This window comes from Labrus bergylta, chromosome 7 (genome assembly GCF_963930695.1).
Source record: "Labrus bergylta chromosome 7, fLabBer1.1, whole genome shotgun sequence".
Taxonomy (NCBI): domain Eukaryota; kingdom Metazoa; phylum Chordata; class Actinopteri; order Labriformes; family Labridae; genus Labrus; species Labrus bergylta.
Genome location: NC_089201.1, coordinates 23,216,599 through 23,242,160, shown reverse-complemented (window position 1 = coordinate 23,242,160; position 25,562 = coordinate 23,216,599). Strand labels below are relative to the sequence as shown.

The window sequence follows — 25,562 nt, the reverse complement described above, 5'->3', positions numbered from 1 at the left end:
CTGTCTATCATCCCCGGTTCTGTTCCTGTATCTCTGTGCGCTGTGTGCCTGTGCCTCTTTTTTGCATGCAAGCAGGCTCCAGTCACGCAGACTAAACCATGCACACCGCTGTGCCAGGTGACCCATATTGCAGTGCGGCTGAGGTTAACTGTGCACAAGCTTCATTTTGTGTGGTATGCAGCAGTAATGTGGATGCAATTGTGTAAATGTGACACAATGTTTGTTCTCTGTATTTCACATGCAGCTTGTGGTATTTCATTATTCATCGCTGTATGATGTTGTGAAAGTGCCTAAATGTAATCTGTCTCACTCTTTTTAGCATCCTGGGCACCAAATCTGGCCTGATATGAAGCAAAGCGGTCCACAGAAAACATTCCTGATCACAGCGTGAAAAGGAGTGTGGCCTAGATTTCAATCGTAATGGAAATACTCAGAAACATGCAGCGATGAAGCCATGCAAAAAAGGGGATAAAAAAAATGTGATTTTACTCTTCATCGGCTACAACAGCAGAGGGCGCTACTCTTCCACATTGCTTGTAATAGAACTGCCACAGAAAAGTTGTCTGTCTACTGTGACGTTTTTGTATGATCAAGAATCTGTGGTGGTGACAGAATGTAAATGAGTCATTTCAATATAAAAGGCTCTGTAAGAGCAGCTGTCCTTCAGCTGTGTTTTTAATCATGGTTTCTGTTTTTTTTCCAACAGTGTAACACCTACACCCTCTAGTGGTGATAAAGGTGTAGTGTGCAGTAAGGGAAGTAACAGTGTTTGTTGTTTTCATATTTATGTAGTGTGACTGCATGCTTATGAAGTTTCTCTGAGGGTTTACTGTTCCACCGGAAATATCCAGAAGGGAAACAGATTGCAGTTTAAATAAGGTTAACAGGCTTTTTTTTTTTTTAGGTAGTTTTCCACACCAACGTCACATGGTGTTGTTTTACTACTACACTTTAATACTGAAATATGTCAAAAAAAAAACTATCATCACATGAAAAGTATGAAAAATGTAAAGCACCAGTCACAAGCTGATTAAAAAGGGTTGTTTAATTTAACAGAAACTGTCAGACAAAGGCACATAATGCATTAAAATACATTTTGATTGATCACATAGTGCACCAGAGAGAAGAAGAGAATGTAAACCAGATCTGTAGATCTGCAAGTTCCTCAAGTCCAAACGGGAACAAAAATCATACATCATACACCAGAGAGACGACATAAACATGTTATTATGGCAGACAAACATTAAAAAGTAATCTGTAGCTTCATGTGAGATCCGCAAAGACAAAACAAAATAAAATATTAGTCAGTCCAAAGTAAGGCTCGTAGTTCATCACTTAGAGCCTGTGTTGTGCTCCTCTTTCATCATCGGAGCACTCAAGGCGGTTTGTTGCTCCTTTAAAAAAAGGGAATTGCATTTTCCTTATATAAAAGGCCTTTTATCACAGTATACCATCGCTTCTTAATCACATTATTAGTAAAAAAAAAAAAAAGACATTAAAGAGACTCTGTTTTTTGTGTTATTCTGGGTGTGTGGCACATGCGTCTGCACTGGAGATCTGGTGTGTGTCGATATTTAGCATGCTAACCACACGCTAATGCAGCGGGAATGATTTTTGGCCCTTAAGAAGAGGAGACAGCTGGTCTTATCAGAGCCCAGCAGTGGCTTCAGTGGTTATGGATCTCTCATGCCAACATTACTGACACAGCCTCACCCACCCCTCATCCCCCCCCCCCCCCCTCCTCTCCTCCAGCACCACATTGACGTACAAGGCTCACTAAACACAACTTCTTCTAAACAGTGCTCTTACAAATCAAATATATTGCACTTAAAAACATTAAGAACAGTAAACAGAAAAAAAATAAAGCGATGACTGACCACACATGGAATGACAGCGCGAAAAAAAGAAAAGAGAGAATCAACACATAAAATAGCACGATGACTATTGTCTCTGTGCTACGGTAGAAGGAATAGTTCAATATTCGGGGAGTTTGTCTTCTTTTGCTGAGTGTTGCACAAGAAGTTTGACACCACTTTGTGTGTGTATGCTCAATACACAGCTGCAACCTTAAACTAGTTGGCTTAGCTTAACGTAAAGGCCACAAACAAAAGGAAAACAGTGAGCCTGTCTCTGTGCAAGGTAACAATATCCACCTCCAGCACCTTTACAGCTTTAGCTTCACACAGCTGGGGCAAACAAGACACCAAGCTTGAAGTTCTGTCGTTGTGCACGTGCATGAATACTTCTGAGAAATATAATGAGAAAGAATGTTAGTTCACCAAATGTTCATGTGTTGAGCTCCATTTGTGCTGCATTGTAGTGGTAAGGCAATCTTTGAGATCAAAGTGTTGAGATGATTTCATAGCAATCAATGAAGAAGTAAGAACATTTATCGTTATATAAATATTATTCTAAAGGTTAAAGGATTCTTTTTTAGCAACTCACATTCAAGTTCTAGACAAGAAAGAAAATCACCGAAAGTAATTTCAGTCTGACTTTTTTTTTTTTTTTTTAAAACAGTGACCTCTGTAAATGCATGGTGATCGTGTCTTCTGACGATTGTACAACCAATCCTCTCAGACAGTCCTATCCCGACACCTGGCAGGGCCCATGTTTCAGCCATGGTGTTTGTGCACTCTTCACTATCAAGCGGGCATCAGCAGCCTGTCCAAGGCATAAAGTAAACGGTCCCAGTTCTTCCAGAACATGGTCAAAAAACACACTCCAAGGACGGTGGCGACCACGTGGTGCCGGCTCTTCATCAGCGGAGCAGCGAACTTGGCGGCGGTGGAGACGCACACCAGGATGACGGTGATAATGGCCAGCATGATGTTGATGCTCTTCCCCAGAAGGACTCGGGCGTCGCGGCTCTCGAGCTGCACCGTCTGCTGCTGCTGCTGCTGCTGGAGCTCCAGCTTGGACACTCGTGTCTGACATGACTCCAGAGCCTCCTGTGGATTAAGAAGAAGAGAGAGAAAATGTGTGAGTCTGGATGTTATCCATGTAGCTAAAGAGCAAACTGAGCCATCCACTTCTATAAGATACTAAACCAGAGAGGAACCTTTTAATACATTTTTACACTTAAGAAATGCAGATACTTTTGTAAAAGATTCTAGTAAAAGCACTGATTTACTGTCTTTAATGAATTCATGAATAAGTAAAGGCTCACAGTATTAAAGTAAGAAGTTCAGATGGATGTTTCCACGCCTGCCTAACTGAATCTCATCTCATATCAAACGTTAATCTTTTCTAACTTCTTACCAAATAAAAAAAGTGAAGTGTTAATTTGCTGTAGTGTGTAAATCAGTTGGATGGGGAATGTCTTGCGGCACTGAATCTGCTTAGGCTCAAGGACTCTTCTTCATGAGTTACTCACTAATCCATTCAGGTTGAAATCAGTCTTTTTGTTAGAATGACAACAGCCAATGACGCAAAGTGAAATCATCAATTACTTCCATAAAAGTGTATTAAAGCTAAAGTTACAAGCCTGCTTTGAAATGTAATAAGTACAGCATACAGATATTATTGTTAAATTAAAAAGGGAATAAAAGTCAAAGGTTGCCAGAAACATAAATACTCAAGTAAAAGTACAAATACTTGATTCATATTTGAGTACAGTATTAAAGTAATTTTCCTTCTTTTCTACTTAACGCTGATATGTTTATTGACAATAGCTTTACATCTAAATATTTGAAATTCCTAACTTTTCCTCCTTCACTGTTAAATACCTGTATGTCCCGGGCCCTTTCTTGAGCCTGGTAGGCCACCCTCTCCTCGATGCTGGCCAGTTCCTGCTTCAAATTGGTCATCTCATGTTGGTGGAGCTCCGTCAGGTCGTTCAGCTGGTCTTCCAAACGCTCAAACCTGTCACAACATTTTTTTTAAAAGTAGTTAAGACTTAACCTTTTAATACAGTTTGGCAGCTGCGTCTGCTGGTGTTAATGATGATCGACATCCACTATTCATTAAATGTTTGACTCCACATCATGCTGTGTATGTTTTCACATGAATATTCAAGTATATTCTTAACCTGAGAGCTGACCCGTCTTTATCAGTGGGCCTGTTTTATGTAAGGTCCATGATAGATGCTGGAAGGCAAACATACCTGAATCTCTCCTCCTGCAATGATTGGCTCACAACGCCAAACTCTCTCTTGAACTGTGTCTTCAGCTCCTCCATGTCGTCCTCCAGCTGGCTCTGGGCCTCTTTGATCTCCCTCACCTCCTCCAGGCTCAGGGCCAGTCTGCTCTGGCTGTCTACCTCGGGCTGCTGCTGCTGGCCCTGGTCCTGCGCCTGCATCTGCGCCAGGGCCTGAGCCTGCCCCACCGGGTTCCCGTTACTGTCTGCCGAAATGGATGCACTCCCCGAGGAGCACTCGTCGTCGCTCGGGTACTTGGGCTTGCCCACCATGGAGGTGCTGCTGCTCAGCCCCTTTCCTGCACCCTCAGTGGGCAGCTGTGAGGAGGCATCCATGCTGGTCTTCAGGTGGGCGATGTTGTCTGCGCTACCAAACTTGTTCCTGATGAGGTTGGCGAACTCTCTCGGTTTGCTGAAGAAGAATGGAGGGGAGAGGGAAACACCCGGTCCGATGGTCTTGATCTTGTCCATGGTCGGGTGTCGGCCTGAGCCCGTCATATCCCTCAGCAGCTCTCGGGGAGACTCCCTGGGGATGGTGCTGTGTTTGAAAGTGGACGTATGATGGGAGGGGCTGTGGTGGACCTCGCTGTCCTTCATTTTTCGATGATACTGCTCCAGCTTCTTCTGCATCTGTGCGATGTTTTGAGCCGACTTCTGGTTCTTCTTTTCAAACACCTGCTTGATGCGTCCCACCTGCTGCTTGTCCGCGCTGTTCACGAGCTTCAAGTACTCGGCCACGTTCTCCTCTTTCGCTGTCTGCTCGATCTTCAGCTGCTCTGTGACTTTCAGGATCTTCTGCTGGAGGTTGTCCAAGCAAGACCGACTACGCTGGACCTCGCAGCCCAGAGGAGGACCAGGACTTCTCTCTGATCCATCATGAAGATCAAGTTCCAGATTGTTCTCTGAAGAACCTCGACGCATCGACCCAGAGAGGCTCAGAAAACTGCCCTCGGTACTCCGGTCCTGTAGGGAGCAGAAAACACAGAGATCAGATTCTGTTTCAGAAATGGAGCGTGAAGGGATGATCTTTTTTTCATGGAATGTTCAATTGAATTTAAGAGAAAACAAGTCATGTGGAAAAAATTTAATATGGCATACAGTTCTGGTTTTATGCATTACAAAGTAGAGCCTAAAGGAATCTTTTCGTTTCAGATTGGAATCTGTTTTCCTCCTGAGTCCAAAAACTAAACATCTCCTGCTTGATACTTTTATTTGACTTTTGTGCATTGTCTAACCATATACAGAGTTGGACACAGAGAGGGGGTTTTTTTTCTGCTGTGTACAGCTTTTCTGTTATTGCCGCTGTGAGACCATCTGGGTGTGTATATAATGCTCTTACTTGGCACGTCTGTCGCGGGGTGGGAGCCAGAATGTAATCCTGTTTGTTTATAGTATAGCACATTGATGGCACAGATGACACAGATTACAAAATTCAGATAACAGCTATTAATGTGTGAGGAAGAATTGGAGCGTGCTCCTCAAATGTAGGTCAGTGAAAATGTCACAAAAGGCGCAGGAAATCCCTTTTCCAGACATTGTCCTGTAATAAAACAGAGAATTACAGGTTTTTTTTCTCGGATAGAGACGCATTAGAGTCAGTTTCTTGCCGTGTGCCAAAAGTTCACTGTCAAGTTTTCTTGAGGAAGTGACGCAGAATAAACATGGTTTACGTAAGCAAGTTTAACTTCAGCCGTTTCCTCCATAAAAGGGGAAACTGGGGAAAGAATGAGGTTACAGGGCAGCATTTTTAGAACTGAGGTGTAACTTAAAAATGTTACAGAAAAACTGTAACAGCGCCCTCACAAGAAACTGAAACTTGAAAGCTGATCACAGTACAACACTAGTGTACTGTTAGGAAGTGTAAGCTGATAATACAATCGTTATACAACAAGCAGGACGTGCTGAACAAAGCTGTACTAATCCTTCACAACTGTAACACTGCTAGTTTCAAACAAATAAACAGATCACAGCTAACGCAAACTTAAGACTCAATCCCGCTTAGCATTTCCACAAAACCCTTACATATATAATGGTTACATATTGCAAAACAGTGTAGGAGTAACATAAAGCAGACGTTTAAAACAATAACACAGGCAACAGGATTATTCCTGTATGAGACTGGCTTATTTTAAGATATCCAGTCACATGTGTACATTCCTTAATGCTGCTTTAACTGTGACCTCATACTTAATGAACTAGTCAAACTCGTTTTTGAGGGCGACGGTTATCAAGCGTTACCTGCATCATCGCTGTAATAAACCTTTTTTCCAAAACAAACGCCATTGTGTGCAACACAACAACAGATTTTCACTAGTGTTAGATAGCTCATGACATTGCATTGATCCATGTCCGATCCATCCTAAAATATCTTTAACAACTATTGTACAGACTTGAACGACCTTGGCGAAGTAGGTCATGTTTTTAGTGGGTTTTTTTCTGTGCCTCAGTTTTATTTATTTGTAAACACAGGATCACAGAAATCTACTGGCAAAGTTCTCATGAAACTTGGTAGACAGGTGTAGATGTGCCGGGTAAGAACCACTTTAATTTTGGACAAAAGTAGATCCAACTCACACATAAGTCACTTTTTAGTTGATTCAGATCCTACACAAAAATAAAGAATAACAATGACCAAGTTGTAAAACTACCATTGAAATAAAGGGGGTTCAAATCAAGAAGAAAAGAAAAATGTCTTCCTTTTGAAATCAGTTTTTTAGAAGGCTTGTTTGTGCTAACAAGCTGCTCCATTATTACTTTAGCCTCATCGCGTGATAACTGCACATATTATATGTAACTGACAAAGTTTTCTCTTATTTTAAATGTCGGTAAAGTAAGTGAATATATGTAGTGAAGTACATATTCCACAGTTGAAATGATGACGATATAGCTAGGACAGAAATATTTTGACATCATTTTTTTGTTTAGAAAATATATCGAAGTACACGTAATAATTGTAATTATAAAGTTGGAAGCTAAATGTCATGCTCCTAAAAGAGACATTTTAGTTCTGGAGCAAAGGAAATGAATTAATGACATTTATGTTACCCAGGGGATGAATCCTGATGATGCCATGACTTTTCATGTAACCCAAACATGTGGTCACATTTGCCCCCTCGACATTAACTACTTGTGTTATACAGTGTAATACTGGCTGCAAAACAAAGTGGTGAACATGATAAAGAATAGAAGCATTAACGATGGCATGTTAGCATGCTCGTGTAAGTATCTACCTGCAAGCTCCTGTGAGGAACTTTCAGCCAGGTTGTGGAAATTTTGGCGCCCCCTGCTGACAAAGCATTTCTTCTTATCTCTTGTTCTGTACATGTGTGTATGTAAAGTTTAATGACAAAGAAATATCATCCTGCTTTCTTTTTACTGTCGATCGTATCACTGGATGTGAGTATTTGCGGTTGAACGTTTTGCCCGACACCTACCCTGTACGTTTCAGGGCATTAAAAACGTACTGTATAGAAATGCTCAAAGTCACTGATAGTCTTTTTTTGCCTTTGTAGTTCATACAGAACCATCACTATTCAATTCAGGCTACTTCATAACCGGTTAAAAACTCCTAATAGGGGCTTGAAATTGAAGTTTCATCATTACTATGCCCATTATTATACTGCACATACAGTAATATAAACTGATTTATGTATCTTGTTTAACCAGAGAATACCACGCTTCTTTCTACCAGCATGCCTGGGGTGTTTCAGCCTCTGTCCTCATCCCAATGTCTCCCCCTCTCTGGCATCTGTCCTTCTTTCACACAGGACTCTTTGTTTGCAGAGAAAAAAGCACACTTTGTCATGTCCTACCTCTGCTCTGTGCTGCAGTCTGATGAGCGAGCTGCTGCATATGGATTCACTGGCATGACGTAGAGCCTGAGGAGACCTGTGTCCACTCCCAATCCTCCCAGCAATATCTCATGTCAAACTGTCGGGTTTCACACATGAGCTTTCCCTGTAAGTCAAACCGGTTCCACATAAGAAAGGAGGAGAAGCCTAACATCCTCCTCCTCTCAAAAGAACTGGTAGGCAGACTTGTGTGTAGGTTGCTCGTATTACCCGGACTTTTTAGTTTTCACAAACGACAAACACAAAGAGCCGCCTGTTTCGACCAGACAGCTTAGGCTGCGTGCTGCTTACTGCTGCACTGGAACTAAGCTAGCTCCCCCGGCACTTTCTCACCGCACGCCTTCAGCTCTGAAACGTTCAATAACCTCTTCTGCAGCACAAGACGCCAAAACACAGATCACAGAAGTGTACGATTATTGCTTCAAGGTGCTGTGATATCACACATACAGGATGAGAGTGTGACATAGATCAAACAGAGACCTGGCGACCACTGATGGATCACTACTGAGGCCCGCAGGACGAGCAGACCCTGGCAGGAGTGGGGGATGTTTTTCGAAAGAGTATTGATTCTGCTTCTATATTCACACTCGGGCACCTGGAGTAGTGAACCTCAAGCCAAAAATGTATTACGCAGCTGTACTGATGGGTGGAAGCTTTTCTCTTTCAAAAACAAGACAGCTTTTGGCAGGACGAGGCCTGATTCATGAGAGCAGATCACGTAACCCAAATAACACGATCCAGATGTTGCACACATGCTTGAACCCCAAAAACAAGCATGACATCTGACTACTCCCTGATAAGACATTCAATGCAAATTTCAAATTTAATCAGCCTCTTTCCACCGCCGCTGCCGCTGCTGCTGCTGCTGCTCTAGATTTCTACCCACGCTGACTAACTACTGGAGCAATCTGAGGGTCTCTCTGGATGAGTGGCTCCGCTAAATGAATTAGCCTCATGCTGATGAAAATGTCCTCCTAAATCTGCTGAGGAGCTGGCCTACTTTTCACTCCGTTTCTCCCGAACACTTAAGCGGCCGTTCTCCAGGGGTTGTCGAGGTAGGAGGGTAAAACAGGGTGAGGATTTAAAGTCTTTGGGGGGGGGGGGTGGTGGCTAGAGATGACAAGGGAGGGGGTCAAAGCCCAGTAACGGGGGGGGGGGAAGCTGCTAGAAACACAGCAGATGGCCGCAGTAGAGACTGTTAGTTAGGATCTGTGAACTGTCCTTAACCAAGAGTTCAAATTACTGTCAGACTTTTTTTTTTTAGTACTTTATCCCATAGTAGTTTATCTGCCATGGGTGTTCATCCACGGTAACATACCATAGAATTACACCTGAACTGATGTTTTATAAAAATCAATCCTACCATCAGCGCACCCTCTGTATCATTCATTATTTATCATTATGTACTTATGTACTAAAGATCGATATTAAATCCCTGCATACATTTTACACCTATGCTTACAGATGTAATAATAACAAATGAAATGTTTAAGTTTCCTTTTATCACATATGTATTCACATGTTTATGGCAGCATCTCGCTCAACCATGGGAAAAAAAAAGTCATTTTGTGTGTATTTGTATTGATATTTTGGAGAGCTGTGGAGAAGAGTTTGACTATCTTGTGTTTCAAATTGAAGCAACAGGACACCTCCTCCTACAGACTGTTTTGGATTTCAAAGGCTGTGCCGTTTTTGAGTTCCATCTGTTTGTTCATATGCTTGAAATCTGCTTCATCACTATCAGTGTAAGAAAATTGTGTCTTTAGAAATTAGCAGGCCAGGCGTACACCCACTTGTGTTTGACTCATCGTTATAAGTGTGTCAGTAGAGCAGAAGAAGAAATACACTAAAAAGAGGCCTAGAGACACAAAAACAGGAGAGATATGAGAGGAAAAAGAATGAGATGCAGTTGAACATCACCCTAATCATCATCATGGATCTACAGGACTCCTCTGTTCCTCCCTCACACCTCACATGAGCCCCCTGCCCCCCCCACATAGCTGTCCCACATAGCAAGCAGCGTCTGTCCAACATCATGACCCATTTAATAAGCCCTGACCTCGCTCGACAGCATAACATAAAGATCCCCCTGCATTAGCCTCAATCTTAACCAAACAAGGGAGAGCTGTGTGCAGCTCTGCAGGAGAAATCCAAATCCCAAATCTTAGAGCTGCATTTCAGGGGGGAGGAGGTGGGTGCCCATAGGAACTGCAGATGCTGCTTATCTTGCACTGCAGTGTGCTCTCTCTTGGATCAGTGGTCTAGTTAGTGGTTCCATTTTTCATGCAAAAACAGACCTCATGCTCATCTGCCCACTGCAGCACCAGCAGAAACAAGCAAGGCAGCGGATTAAGTCCAGAACTTGAGTGAGGAAAAATAGCACACAAAATGATTTAGATAGATAACAGGAATAAATATTAGTCAGCAGATACCGTGTGCAAATACCGCCCTTACTTCTTGCCAAACTCAATGTCCCTCACTGCTAGAGGAGCATTAAAATAGATATGCAAACAGGAAGGCATTGCACTCGCTTCGAGGAAGTAATGTTTGTAAGTACTCACAATAGCAGCTGTGATCTCAGCTGAAACCACCAAGTTCACATTGCAGTGACAGGTCATGCAGCTACAAGCACAGGTGTTAGAAGAGACGTGGAGGAGTCTGATCAGAATAAAGTGGATCTGGTGTGTGTGGTACATAGGGTGGTGCTTATTTAGTCTTCTTTCTGTCATGGCAGCCCAAATACAAACTCTCTCTCACACACTCTCTCTCACACACACACACACACACACACAAACAGACAAACACACAGGGGGCAATCGAGCTGGCGTCCTCATTGAGATGGAACAAAACCGTCCCTTGAGCAGAGAACAGAGCCACAGAGGGGAAGAAGCCTGCGGTGCTTATTGGTATTCCCTCCAGCTGATCCTCATGGATACAGACACTCTCCCACTCAGAGCTCACACAGGGAAACGGGAAGAAAACCAGAGGGCGAGGGGTGGAAGCATGGAGGGGACATATCTTTGATTGTAGTCAGAAAGCTGACCCCACATCTCCTCCTTCTCATCTGCATCGCAGAGCTGCCCTGTGGTCACATTTGATTGCATTGTCACTTTTTAGAGTCAGAATGACTTGTCAAAGCAAAAGAGGCGTAACAAAAAAAAAAAAAAAAGGCAAGCAATTGAGTTTGAAGTCTTGAGTTTCCTGAATGACTGATCCCCAGGAGTGCAGTGGAATGAATTGCTTAAGACCATTTCTCTATTATCTCATAGACGTGATGTTCCAAGACTAAATCAATAGCCCATTAACACTCCCAGCGTCTGCTCGCCCCTGTCGACTGGGACAGTATTGAATAGAATTCAGTTTAGGATAAACATGCAGCTATATTCAATGTGATGATTCAAATTGTAAAAAGAACAGAGGCTAAAAGAGAGGGGGGGAAAAAAGGGGAAGTAGTTGCCATTTAATGATAAACTTTGTGCAGAGCAAACATTTTAAAAGGCTGCTGATTTTAATGTTGTGATGGCTCAGGGGTTTGACTTTTGTCTGGTGAAAGGAGATGCACTACAGGTAAAAAGGAAAGGTTCAAGTGAGGACAGATGTGTCACCATGGCTCATGAATCTCCACCGACCACATCCAGCGAGGGTTAAAGACACTTTGTGGAAGTGAGCTGCTCAAACGGAGGTGTTGCGTCATCTCTGGCCTCTAACCCAACTATATCTGCTGCACAAAGGCTTTTTTTCAGAAACAAAACGGGTATGTCATTCACAGCCAACGACGGGAGGAGGAAAAGCACAATTACACAGCCCAGTGGTGACAACCCAGCCAAATGGTCCGATATGTGATTCCATTTTTGAGTCACATATCTTTTGAGCCAAATCTTTTGAGCTCTAATCCAGAGGAAAATGCTTTGATTCATTACATTAATTCCTAAGACTTACATTTTGATGTGAAGTATCTGTAAAACACTCATTGGGCAGAGGGGAATTTAATTCAAAGTTAAACCGGTCTTAAATGCCGGACCGTATTGATGAGTAGATCAATATCTCATGCTGACTGCAGGTGATAAGAGAGAACGGCCTGAAGGCTATTACATTCACAAGGAAGCGAACCAACCTGCTGCACCAAACCTGACCGACTTTCTGGTTGCACAAGAGTTGACGGTTGACCAGCGAGCATTCCTTTCCTCGGTGTCAATGTAGCTGAGAGCAACCTGGATTCAAGCGCATACTGAGCTTCAATTGCAACAACCCACCGGGGATTTTTCTCAACATTAAAATGAGTAAATGGTTGGATGGTTTCCCCCGAAACCGGAACATGTAAGGTCAGAGAGTTTCTGCGGAGGTCGACTTTCCTTGTCCTAGTCGGCATCTGAAGACGGAGAAATGGGTGTGTGGTGCATTGTAAACACATTCAGGCTAATTAGTCGTTCTGGATGAATAAATACAATAAGGAGACCTGTTTGACTCGGTGGTTGCCACATATCCATCTTAAGACATCGCACAACACACACTGACAGTACTCAGGACATTTCTCTGGAGATTTAAATCCCTTCTTTGCTGTAGACTTCATTATTACCGTTCATAAAACAGCAGCATTTACAAAGATTTCACTTGCAGATATTTAAGTGTTACATGTACGGTGTTGTAAATATCCGTTTAGTGGTGAAGGAAATCATGTGATCAGTAAGGGTAAATGACCGTGAAGTGGAAAGAAACATTTTATTACAGAGAAGACCCATTTTTATATATCTGCTATTATCCGATAAAACCTGAATATCAGTGTCGCTGGTTAAACCCCCGGTACATGCAAGTTGAGAATTTGTTGGGTGTTAACTCCTGAAAAGCTTTCTTTGAGTCATTTATTGACCACAAAAACAAAAGCAAAACCACAACACAAAGGCTCACAGGTAAACTGCTTGGGCTCTTACTTTAGTTTTTTTTTTTTTTCATATTGGCTTATTTACTCTGGTTCAGCTCTGGCTACATGTTGCTTTACTTGGATATTGGATATTACCGTGGCATTGTTTTGTTTGGTTGATTGGTTGAAGGGAGAAAGATATTAGAAACTCTTGCAATCGATTACAATCTCCACAAACAATATATAAATAAATTACCATATGGATTAACTGGTTAACATCCATTAGAATCAACAGAAAAAATAGGAATACATATTGGAAAGCGTACTGGCCCAGCATTACCGTGTGAATTACATTTTATTTGAAGTATTTTTTTTTTTAATCATCATTTCAAATATTCATGTTAAGTCAGTCAATGTAAACCTGATAACTACTTCACTACTGCTCAACAATGTGTTAAATACGGTTAAAGCCAAAATATTAGAGAACAACAGGATTATTTGAGTTAAATTTTAAGCTTGATCCCCCAAAAGACTGGATCAAAAATCCGCCTGGGAATATTGTGTTTGTTTCTTGAACTTTAGATTTGGGGGGGGTGGATTTTAACCATTTACTTTGGATCAGGGGGACTTGTGATGCACAATTTGTCATTGATGTTATACACTGAACATATTAATAGATTAAAATATACATTCAGATGTCATATGGTAAATAATTGTTAGTTCTGATTACACAGGCTGTGTACAAGGCGAGTATATGTAACGACCAGGATTTGGTTTATGGCACACAGGACTCAGTTTACAGTAACACAGTTGAAATGTATGATAAAACTACAACACGCTGAGTCCACAGAGACTTGCTATTTGCCTTGCAGGCTCTTTGTTAAGGAGAAATAATGCAGCTGTTTGGTTTCAAATGACGTGGACATCAACACAGCAATGTGTCGCTGGTGCAATCCGGACCTGCTGTTTTCTGACACAGCGATGCAGCAAACGAAACACACACAACATGAGAGTAGAGCTACTCACCATCCGGCTGCCGAGGTATTTCTCCTCTTCAGATAAACTTCGCACGGACACGGTGGCGCTGGGCATAATAATCCCCGGGTTTAGAGGTCTGTTAACAGCCGGGACTTCTTCAGTGCAGGACCGGGACTTGTTTAAAACTCACGCCTAATCTCGTTTCCATGTTTCTCTCCCTCTTCCCTCAGTCTTTGTGTGCCTCACACTCAGACGTTCTCACACACACACTCACACACACACTCTCATGCACAGTCTATCCTCTTCAACATACAAAAACTGTGTGTGAACTCAAACTCCGCCTCTTTCGCTCTGCTGAGCAGGGAGGGGTTAACTCTTTCAACACGTGTCTGTCAGAGGCAGATAAAAAAAAAACTGTCTCTCTAATTAGTTTTGGGAACCTCAATTAATCATATAACCACGGATATGTTTTCAAGTTTGGTTTCATTTGTGGTGGTTAGTAGTCAAAAATACTTTAGATTATAGCTTATAAACAATGTAGCCTTCTATTTATCAAAGCAAAAAATGCCAAAACAGCCTGTTGTATGTGTTTCACCATCAGGCCAAAACAGATCACACTGTTAAACTCAGCAGTGATCTGAGAAGTGATCAGATCCTTTACTGTAACTTAAGTACGATTTGAATTGGAAACATGCTCTGTTAGCTATAAAAGTGTCATTTGCTTGGAGTTCATTTGAATAATGTATGATTTATTACAACTCTTAACAACTATTTTCCATCATGTTCTAAGATGTTCTGCATAAAACTAAAGGTCCTCTCACTGCAGGATCACTGCAGTGGAAGAAAAAGTGAAAGATTTCAGGGTGAAATGCCCCAGAGTTTATATAAATAGCTGTCATAACGCAGATAAATCTTTAAAAACTATTCCATTTAAATACATCTTTTTAAGTGAATGTACCGGTACCTATATTTCCTCAGCCACTACACATTTCTTATTTTTAGTAAGCGAGGGGGAAATGCGTGTTAAACTGAAAAATATGCAGGTATTGACCACAACACAATGTATCAAGAGCAGTCAGACCCCAATCAGTAAAATAATGGAAAATGTAAATAAATAAAAAAAAGGTAAGGAATAAATTAATTGTACTTTTTGTCACATCATCTTTATTACACATTTGTGTAAATTGTAGTAAGCTACTTTTTAGTCTGCTGTTGTGTTATTTGGGTGGCATATATTCAGGGTTCTTTACATGAATGTAGCCTATATATGATAACTTTCTATAATATCACTGAACACAGCTGAGCTTGTTTTTATCTGATCTCTTGAAACACAATTTTTTATTATGAAATACGTTATCACTTACAGTGTATGATCTGTAAGCATTAATGAAAGCTAGTTAAGGAGAATTCCTCACATTTGTCCAGCAGCCCCCCTCGCCATTTTCTGCTCAAGCCCTCTAAACTAAATCCAAGAGAGAGCCCATGGGAGCAGTCCAACTGGCCCTTACACTCACATTCATTCAGCTTGGAATGAGCTAATCCACCTAACTGTGAACACAATAGCCAAGGTTGCATCACAAATCGCTTAACATTTACAGTTGCGGACAAGAAGAGAATTGTTCTGACTTGTGCCGTGAAGAGAGCCCTCTATTGTTCATACCGTACACTGACCGTACACTGTCAGAGCCATACATTGACATGACATAAACCTCTGTGGTTCAAAGAGGGCAAGTCAAGAGACGTGAGAAGCTGCTGGATTCACTGGACGACGGACTTCTAAAAACAGCAGCAAGACAATATCATTCATGTGGTCCTCAAGTTTTAATGTTCCTATCAGTGCCGGACACATTCACTGAGTCACTGCAGAGAAGGAAGCTTACTGTCCTCTGTTCACCCATATCTGCATTTGCTTAATGAAATATTGATTGGCCAGTAATACACTGTAAGTCTTGTCACAATATCACCCGCCCACATCTTCCACCTTCAGTTCCCCTGACACAAAACGCGACAGTTAAGGCACAGGAGTAGGATACAGATTTCCATTAGTAATTCGGAAGTGACATGTAAACAATCTGCTGTGTTTGTGGTTACAAGTTACGAGCTGTACGCTCACTGAGTTCTTCGTTGATTTCAAGTCAGGGAGGGGTTTACTTTGCCATGTTGTTCAGGTAAGTCAGAACACCTGGGCTAATCCTGAAATCCAATGTGAACACTCTACAGATTCAGTTCTCTCTTTGACGGGGGGGGGCTTCAACTGGACTAAATTCAAAGGTTGATCAGTTGCCTTTGCTTTTCCTGAACTCAAGATTTTTAACATTTTGAATATCCCATTGTTGTCTCTGTCTGAATTACCTTGAACAGAAATGTGTGCTATATTTTCACAATTATGTATTTTTTTCTAGTTTTTGTTTTTTAAGACGGGCAGTTCCCCAGACCTGAAACAAAAATGTTCACCAAACAGAAAAACTTCCCCTTTTTCTCAATGTATTGCAACATTTAAGTCTCCACAGCCTCTAATATATAAGTTTAACTTACAGTTAAGAATGTCTGTTTGTGACGTGAAATATCAATGTCAAACAAGGGGGTCAGCTTCCCTGCTGCCGGGTTACTTCAAGTGAATCAGCAAACACTACAGATTGAGTTCTCTTTGTGAAGGAGAGGGGGCTTTACAGGACAAAGATCAAAGGTTGATTAGCTTGCCGTGTCTCCTGTAATTCTACTTATTCACCTCGTTTTGAAAACACAATATATTCGAAGAACTTCTCAAACAGATTATGGAGCTCAGAATTAATGATTTATTTCCCCATTTTCATTTTTTGTGTTATTTCTTTTTAATCTTTCCCTGTTCTTAAACTATTTAAGTGATGTGGAGGAATCCATTACAGCTGTTCTGATAATAAATCATAATTAAAGCTTCATTGTGTAAGTAAGGGAGGATCTTTTTTTAAACAAGTTTTTATTTTATTTTTAAATGACTTGACCATCATTTTTCAGCTGCATTACTTCATCCAAAATATGGAATTCATAAATTACAGAGTGCTGCCCATTGTAGCATTCCTGGTTCATTCTATATACACAATATCTATATACATGATTACTTCAGATCTGCATGTCAAATATTTAACGCGTTGATGCTGCCCGATCCTTTGGATTGGCAAACACATAAGGAATAAAGGTTAGAACCTTTTTGCAATAACATCTCACATATCATTTCACGTTGACAAGTTTTCTCATAATATTAAGAAAATAAAAAAAGGCATGACCATGTTGTAAAGCAGTGAAAACCAAATAATCCTGTTTCTTACAAAGTACGATCGAGATCCGCAGAAAAAGGAAAGGCTTGGAGGCGATGAAGGATAAAACATTATGTACAATAGAAAGCGCAATCTACTATGCAGGCTTCAAAGGTTCATTCCTGAATGGGCATGTATTGTCCGGCTCGTTGGCCACTGGAGGAGGTTTTATTTGTCCTGTTTGTGAGTTTTTTTACTGACTGGTTACTAAGGAGTCAGAAGTGGGAGCAAGAGAAGAGTGACAACAGGTTTCCCAAGGGATGCTGTATCATAAATAAAAAAAGGTTATGACCACTTGGTGATCTTGCTGTGGAGCACTCGGGTTGGTTGGCTTTCGAGTTTTTCGCAGTCCAAAGTTGCGATAAGAAATAGCACAGTGTCAGACCCCGGGGACTGCCTGGCTGTTATAATCTGTCGACTCCATTTTCAGGATGTAAGGGATGATGCTGTCGATCTGCACGTTTCCAATGAGACCAGCGAAAAACAGCTCCTCTGTGACGGCTGCGCTTATAAGCCTGAGGGCGGGAAGACGCAGCAGGAGCTTGGACAACCTGAGAGCAATAAGGAGATGACAAATTTATAATGTGTACACCACCGACATGATATCAAGACTGATCTTGATCTTGCTTAATGTGAAGCAGGTTAATGTGTACATCATCGCCTTGCTGATATTATGTAGAACTAAAATAAAGCCTACTTACCGATAAGAGTCTTCTGGGTAGGTCCTGGTTACATAGTCCTGCAGCTCCATGTAGGCCTTCTCCTGAAACCGCTCTATTTGTGGAGTATTATCTATGCCCGGGTGATCTGGTACAAAAACAAAACAACAACACATGAGCAGACAGAAATTAGCAGATGCACATTTGGACCTCTGGGAAATTTTAAACTTTTTGTCTGCCCGAACGAATAAAATAAAATAATCAGTAGGAGAAAATAACAGTTCTGTTTTTGCAAAAGTCTACACACCCGGACTAAAGAGAACAACGGCTTTGAGGTAGGCATATTCATAAGAGTCTGGGGACAGCTTGATCATGCTGTTACAGAACTCCTGCATCCTCCAAATGTGCTCCATCACAAGTTTTACTCGATCCGGAGACAGCTTCTCTGTAGGGCACATAAAAAACCACATTTACGATCAGTGATGTTAGGAGCATCAATTTAGCATCACAGTTCTCAGAAATTCTTTTTTTTCCCCCTTAACCTCAAACTGGAAGTACTGTTTTGGTTTCTGAAATTCTATTCATGTGTTACATGATGCAGACAAAAAGCCCTCCTACCTTCCTGTAAGCTGGTCTGCAGATGGCTGATAATGGCACTTAGGATGGTACCAACATTCATTACGTTGGAGCACTGTGCAAGACCGAGGGCAAACAGTTCATTCCAGCAGGCTTTCATCAAGTTAATGTCATTGTCCTGACCACTGTAAAAAAAATAAAATGACATCAAAGGTTAATTTACAACATACAGAGAACCATATAGCCACACAGCTGAAACCTCATTTAAGTAACTACAGGGGGAGGTTGTGCTTCACCAAAGAGGATTCTCTGTAGGGTGCTTAGCCCAAGTAGCAAAAAATGTTAAAAAATATTAAAGCAGCACATCTCAAGTTGTAAGGGCGCACTCACACTAGGGCTGGCAATCTTTGGGTGGCTCACGATTCGATTCAACTTCGATTCTTGGGGTCACGCTTTTATTTATTTTTGATTCAAAACGATTCGGGATTCATGGATTCAAAGTCAATTTTTTAATTTGTACATACTTCAGGATCTACTCCAGTCATCTGTGAGACTGGCTGAATGTCTTGCTGCTCCATTTGGCATTCTACTGAATTAAAGAGCTAGCCTTAGCACTTAGCAGGGAGTGACCGATTAGTCAAAAAATAATAATAATTGGAAGTTATGAATCTATTCGAAATCTCAGAAGATAAGACTCACACTAGGCCCAGTTGTCCCGTACCGTACTGAAGCACGATTGGTCCCCCTCTCCACTCCTGGCTGACCCGTACTCAAATTGCACAAGCCCCAATCGGGCCTGAGCATGGTTACCTCTTGCATACATCATCATCATCATCATCATACGTAAAGACGTAAAGATAGATAAAGTGACCTTACTATATGATCAGACATTAAGGAAACATGCTATGTTGAAGTGCTGGCTTCTCTGACAACAATGCAGCAGCCAGCTAAGAGTTGTATAGGTTTTTTTGTTTGTTTGAAAAGCCACAGTTCATGAGATTTTTGGGTTTGGGAGCGCAGCACAACACATATGATGAAAATCCTTTATATTTGCAGTTGAAATTCATAATCACTTTTTTAAGCACTTCAAGATCCAGTTATCATCACTGAAGTGTATATGTCATGCAAGAAAGACGATCAAACAAATATAATGGTCAGTTATGGTTTCAGCATTTAAGATGGCTTGATTGATTTATGACATCAACTCATGCACTGAGTAGCATTCTAGAAAACATTCCACCTTAAAATGTCAAATAGCTGTGAAATAGGGATCATAGACTGCATAACTGCAGCTTTACTGACTTTTTGTGGCTTATGTTGAGTCGTTTAGGTCAGATAAAGCCTTTTTGAGCCTTGAAATATGAGATGTGCTGCCTTGATATAATTTTTGCTCATTTAACTAGCATTGTACAACTGACATGACATGTTATCACATCGTCCAAAAGCCACTATTTAAGAAGTTGTTTTCATGAAACAACAAAGTCTTACCTTAGGGTTTGAAAGGCAGGGATGGAGCGAGCCCAGTGCATAGAGAGAAAAAGGAGCCGGGAAGCTGACTCACAGATATAGTTGACATTGAGGTACTCTGGCACAGGCAAAGGCATCATTAGCTGGAGGTACATATTGTAGAGTGAGGGGAGAAAACATGAAGGCCGTGTTAATGAAATGTGTGAAAATGTGTAACTCAGTAAAACATCAGCAGCAATCTCAGTTAGATTTAGTCCTGACGCTCAGCGTTTCTGCTTTTACCTTGAAAGGGATATGGCTGTCAGAGAGCAGAGGCCCCTCTAGCTCCACCACAGGACCTGACTGGTCTCCTGACATCAGCTGCATTGTGGCCTCCAAGGAATCTACTGCTGAGCCCTCACCTGGATGAAGGACTTTGGCCAGGTTGTCAAAAGCTCTACAGATACACAAACACGAACAAAATGTTACGTTTCAACATAAACATTGTTTTAATTGCATAATTAAATATCAAGGCTTAGACAAAACAGGAAACACTGGACACAACCTAAAACCCTGCAGTGCATCCTTGTCACAGGAACAATTTTGATGTCTGTGGATAAATCTAATTATGTCCTAAAGAGACGAGTCAGAAAGCACATGGCCCGAAAGGAAATTTCATTAAAGCTTTGAGACAAACACAAAGTAAGAGCCCCTGGGTCTCTGTCCAGTGCTCCTGTAAATCTCCAGCACGTGTATTAAAAAAGAAAAAACTACCGCTCAGTATCAAAGCCTCACTCACCGAGTGATATCACTTGCAGTTTGCTCGTCTCCTTGGATGTCTGCTATCGAGCCGTCTCCGTTGCTCAGAGTTTCAACTCCCATCATGTCGTTGCCACTGTCACTTGCCTCCCTGGCCTGCTTGAGGTGGCCGAGGGACGTCACCACATTGGCCAGCGTGCTAAGATCGCCTTGAGATGGGTCATCCTGCTGGATGGATCGCAGTGATAATATAGACCGTTTTATTTACAAGGAAATTTGACTTTATTTAAACTTCCGTGTCGCAGGTTAACATATTGTTTGTGCCCATTACTGTACGACTCCCAGAAAGAATAACAAGGACATGTCACATGTATGGATTAGGGATTTGCGCGATTTGACTTGATATGTATCAAGAGTATTTAAAAGCCGCTTCACTGCATCTGTGTTACCTTGTCAGGAGATGCTGGTATTAAGATGGTGTTTTCCAGCTTGGTGAAGGGTTGCTGGATGTTGAGCAACATGCTTGACTCGAGCAAACTGGTAGACCTGAAGGAAGAGAGTTAACATGTCAGATTATATTATGTAGTTTGCTGTCATGTAATATAACAAAGTGCTTACTCAAACTGTAATAAGCTTACGAGTTACACTTGTAAAATCTCATTTAGCTCAGTCCAATCCAATCCCTCTTAAGCTTACATTGATCAGATGAAGACGAAGTGAAAGACAGGTGCTAATTCAAGTCTACTGTCATTTAAAGCTGTAGTGGGTAGCTGCATTTGAATATATTCTAGCCATGCATAGTTTCCATTCCATTGTGAATATGTCATGTTACCGTCTAAAAGAACATTTTACATTTATTGCACAGATACTGTTTATAGTTAGGGTAATAGTGGTGTTGCTGTACAGTTCTCTCTAGTAAGTGAGTTAATTAGTGTATTACATTCTGTAAGGTGGCTTTTACCTAGCTGTTTCCTTGTCAGACACAAAAGTGGGCGTGGCAGCCAGAGGACTACACAGGTTCTTGCGGATGTAGATCTTTTCAGTGGAGGCTGCACAGTTGACAGATTTCTCTCTGGTGGTCACTTCAACGGGCTTCCTCTCACACTGTACAGCTGAAGATTAAACAAATACACCAGACCTTTAAAAGTGAGTCCGACATAGATTACCCACAACTGTATATAGACTTCATTTTACAGCGTCTTACAATCCTGTTTCATGCCCAGAGCAATGCAGCGCTGCAGTCGACAGTACTGGCAGCGGTTTCGGTGGAGCTTGTTGATGGCACACTCCCCGGAGCCCCTGCAAGTGTACACGAGGTTCTTCCTAATGCTTCGTTTGAAGAAGCCCTTACAGCCCTCACAGCTGACGGCCCCGTAATGACGTCCTAGTAGAGACAAAAAAAAATAAATAAAAAGGGTTGAATTGTTTGCTCATTAGTCGTACTGAAGAATAATGATATTACAGAAAATTAAACTGAATTCCTACCTGAGGCCTTATCACCACAGACAACGCAGTACTCCACAACCTGCTTCACCATAGACTGGTCCGACCCTTCAGTCACGAACTGACAAACAACCCAAGACAATGAAGTAATTTAATACACTATAATACGAATAGACTGACTAAACATGTGCACGCTTGGGTCATAAGACCCTTGAGTTTCCAAATAGCCAGAAATGAGTCACTGACATCCTTTTATGATACCTGAATCTGCTGCCCAGCGAGTTCAGGCGAAGCAAACAACAGCTGGTTAACTCCAGAGCCGTCTGGAGTAGTGAGGATGACCTTGTTGGGAGAGCCTTCCTGCTTGGCCAGGATCACTTTTCCACCGGAGGAGTAGTCAGCGTTTGTGAGGATGAACTGCTGCTTTCCAGGCGAAGGGGGCTCAAGTGATGTGACAATCTGGATCTTCTGGCCAGTCTGCTGATCGGTTACAATCTATTTGTAACAGAAAATCCAAACGTGAGAGGGTACTTAATGTATACAATGAAACCTGGGTGGGAGAAGTTGGAGTAATGATATGAAAAGTGGAATAAGTACAGAAACATCGCTTTTAGGGCTAAATTATATATTGTTATACCATCGCAATTTCAATTTGTGCATGCGCAGAAGTCATACTGCAGGTCATGCGAGGTGGGTCAAATGTGCCAAATGCAGAGTCTGTGCATCGAGGCAGACGCTCAATCACAGGTTTTAAATTAGTACAAGTTATTTCTAGGTGCCAGAAGTTAAATCAAAGGCACTAAGGCTCCAGTATATGCATATCGACACAAATTTAAAAAAAGGCTTCTATAGCGAATGGGCCGTCACATCACCTGAATTCTGTGTCCTAGCGCCATGCTGTTGTCTGCTGACACAAGTTGAATCCTTTGAGTTTGTCCATCCATTCTGATGCTGCACACCTCTTCACATTAGTGCCCCATAAGACATGCACACCTGTAACAAGAGCATATGTTTAACATGTGAGGGAGTACCTAGGATAGGATAGGATAATACTTTATTGATCCCCAGAGGGGAAATTCGGGCGTTACAGCAGCACAGACAAGAAAGCTCAAAAATACACATTAAACAGAATAGATAAGATAAATAAAAATATAAATAAAAATAAAAACAGGGGGGTTTATACATTACAAAATGAATGATGAAGTTAACTGGGGGGAATTGAGAATTGAGACAGTATTTGCAGAGAATGACAAGATAAAGTGATTAAATTATTATCAAATTATTATTTTTTTCCCCACTTTCTGTACTGTAATTAAATAAAATGTATGCGCCATCCTATTCTTTCCCAATAAATCATTAAAACCCATTAAAAACTTTACAAACTAGCCGGCCATTGTAGTTTTTAAAAACAACTTTCAGGAGACGTGTGTCCCAGTTTAGCACTTTTTTTTTCTCCAGCTTTTGTAGACATACAGGCTATAAGATAAACTAAGATAAGATAATCCTTTATTTTTTCCCACAATGGGGAAATTTACATGGTTACAGCAGCAAAAAAGTGAACACAGTACAATTTAAATTAAAAAAAGAAAATTAAGAATGTACAAAAAAATAGATACTATAGTATACAGACAGTTACACAGTGTAGGGCGGGTTTGACTCAGTATACATGTAAACTTCAGCTACCATGCCCAATACTTTACACTGATGATGCATGTGTTTTCATGGGGACTCTAGCATATGTAAAAAAAAATATCATATGTCTTGATTCTGTGCTTTAGTAAAATCCCATAAGACTTATCCCATACTTCTTTCAATGTCATTTTAAATTATCTTACTTTTTAAATACTGAAATGTTTGATGCTCGGGAGGCAAATGTTCCCAATATACTTATGTTACACACTCAGAAGCTGTTGTTGACAAATAAAAGCAATTAAGTCTAAAACAATGTGATAAAAAAAAATAACCAGATCCCTCCTGTTTAGTCCTGCAGCTGTCTCTTTAGCTAGACAATACGTCTGGTCGTGTCTTATCGATTGTACTAGCAAAACAAAGGGAAAGCTTGTTTAAAAAATATATACATAAATGGCCAACAGGTAGGATGCAAATGTCTGATTTAAGACTTGTGTGCGGCTCTTGTACGATTACGAGCTGAGCAAAGTGGCGTTAGCCTGCGTTAGCTCGACACAGTAACACTCGGTGGCCTTGTTATAACATTAAAATGTGATTAACAGCAAAGTGGGGACGAATGAGCCGGAAAAGCTAACAAGCAAAGTGACACAAACAGGCTCTTGACAGGCAGCTCTTTTTAAAAATCGATACGGAAGATAAAAGGTATTTCTTTTCCTGTGGGTGAAAGGTCAACATTGAAGGGTTAAAGCACAGCTAGGGTTCAGGGCCCGGGACGGCAGAAACGCAGAGTCAATGGCGGGACATCGGAGCAGCAGGAAGAAAAAAAAAACAGGGCATAATTCTCACATCTTCTTTTTTTTAACAGGACTTCAACATGGTTACGGATGTTCAACACAGCAGCTTGACGATTCATCGACACTTGAATGTTTATATTCTGAGTTAAATTGCCAGGACGTGGCTGAGAAGTTTCCGGTGACTAGTTTAGCTTCGTTAGCACAGCATGAGCTAACGCGAGCTAACAGTGTTATGTTCGGCTAACGACGGGGGCGAGCTAGGTGGCTAACTAGCGTGTCGTGTTTGCAGATTTTTTTCTCTTTGCCATTCTAGTGTCGACAGCTTAATTTAAATATATTACGGTTGTCGACTGACGAATTGTGTCGCATACGCAAACAACAATAACAACATTGATGCTTACCCGCTTAATTGATTTCGATGTTCTGCGCTGCCGACGACTGTGCTAACCGGCTAGATTAGCTGTTTGCTAACTGGTGGCTAATGGCTGCTTCCCTGCTGTGGAGCCGCCGAACACTCCCTCTCTTCCTGTGTTACTGGCCACCTTGTGTCTGCCTTTCATTTGCAGCTCATGGGTTGCTCGATAGTAGATGTTTCTTACCTGTCAACGAGACGTATGTTTGGGGGATGATGTATATCCTTCAATTAATAAATATAACTGTTTGGTGCAGTAAGTGGGAGGGTCAGAGTTCGTGACCTTTTCTTTTCCATAGTATAAGACTTGTGCACATGCGCAGTTGTGTCGCGTCGATTCATAGCCACCCCGCTGTCAAAATTTTATTTACTTGGCTTCTGGTTTTTGTGACTGGAGTTATGAATTGTTGAAATCAGATAAGACAGAACACTTAAGTTGACACGTTTTGAAATATATGAACTGATGTACAACGCTGAGTCAACTAGTCCCATCATAGACTGTAAATATTATATATATATCCCATCTCAATGATCACCACTGCAATTTCTGTTCTTTAACAGTTATCACATTTTAAAGTGGAACACATGTCAAACTTAAAATTCAACATATAAAATCTGCTTAAAAAACTGTCAAGTTTCAGTAAAGTTAGTTAAATATTAATGTAAATTATTCCCCCGGTTGCTGACTTGAAAACAATGCTGTTCCAGCCTCCTAATGCACAGCCAA

General features: G+C 41.3%; 2 protein-coding genes across 7 annotated transcripts; both read right to left on the bottom strand.

Moving 5' to 3' along the window:
* Positions 1 to 1,026: 1,026 nt before the first annotated feature.
* LOC110004285 (transmembrane and coiled-coil domain protein 3) lies at positions 1,027 to 14,133 on the bottom strand. Of its 3 annotated transcripts, XM_065957056.1 has the most exons (5): positions 13,873 to 14,133; positions 12,103 to 12,357; positions 4,106 to 5,100; positions 3,729 to 3,864; positions 1,027 to 2,951 (listed from the first exon to the last, which is right to left on the bottom strand). In XM_065957056.1, exons 1-5 carry the CDS (start codon positions 13,936 to 13,938, stop codon positions 2,646 to 2,648), a joined length of 1,758 nt encoding a protein of 585 aa, XP_065813128.1. In that variant the 5' UTR covers positions 13,939 to 14,133; the 3' UTR covers positions 1,027 to 2,645. The 3 variants fall into 3 exon arrangements, with proteins under 3 accessions (XP_065813128.1, XP_020515492.2, XP_065813130.1); XM_020659836.3 differs by lacking the exon at positions 12,103 to 12,357 and having other exon boundaries at positions 13,873 to 14,132; XM_065957058.1 differs by lacking the exons at positions 12,103 to 12,357; positions 13,873 to 14,133 and adding an exon at positions 7,950 to 8,095.
* Positions 14,134 to 16,763: 2,630 nt separating this feature from the next.
* nr2c1 (nuclear receptor subfamily 2, group C, member 1) lies at positions 16,764 to 25,148 on the bottom strand. Of its 4 annotated transcripts, none has more exons than XM_020660064.3 (14): positions 25,023 to 25,148; positions 22,873 to 22,993; positions 22,262 to 22,495; positions 22,043 to 22,121; positions 21,762 to 21,941; positions 21,519 to 21,669; positions 21,007 to 21,103; positions 20,598 to 20,785; positions 20,102 to 20,255; positions 19,841 to 19,962; positions 18,395 to 18,537; positions 18,084 to 18,221; positions 17,819 to 17,924; positions 16,764 to 17,668 (listed from the first exon to the last, which is right to left on the bottom strand). In XM_020660064.3, the coding sequence occupies exons 2-14, from the start codon at positions 22,942 to 22,944 to the stop codon at positions 17,497 to 17,499; spliced, it is 1,836 nt and encodes a 611-aa protein (XP_020515720.1). In that variant the 5' UTR covers positions 22,945 to 22,993; positions 25,023 to 25,148; the 3' UTR covers positions 16,764 to 17,496. The 4 variants fall into 4 exon arrangements, with proteins under 4 accessions (XP_020515720.1, XP_020515712.1, XP_020515728.1 ...); XM_020660056.3 differs by having other exon boundaries at positions 24,825 to 25,119; XM_020660072.3 differs by having other exon boundaries at positions 20,598 to 20,782; positions 24,825 to 25,119.
* Positions 25,149 to 25,562: the final 414 nt, after the last annotated feature.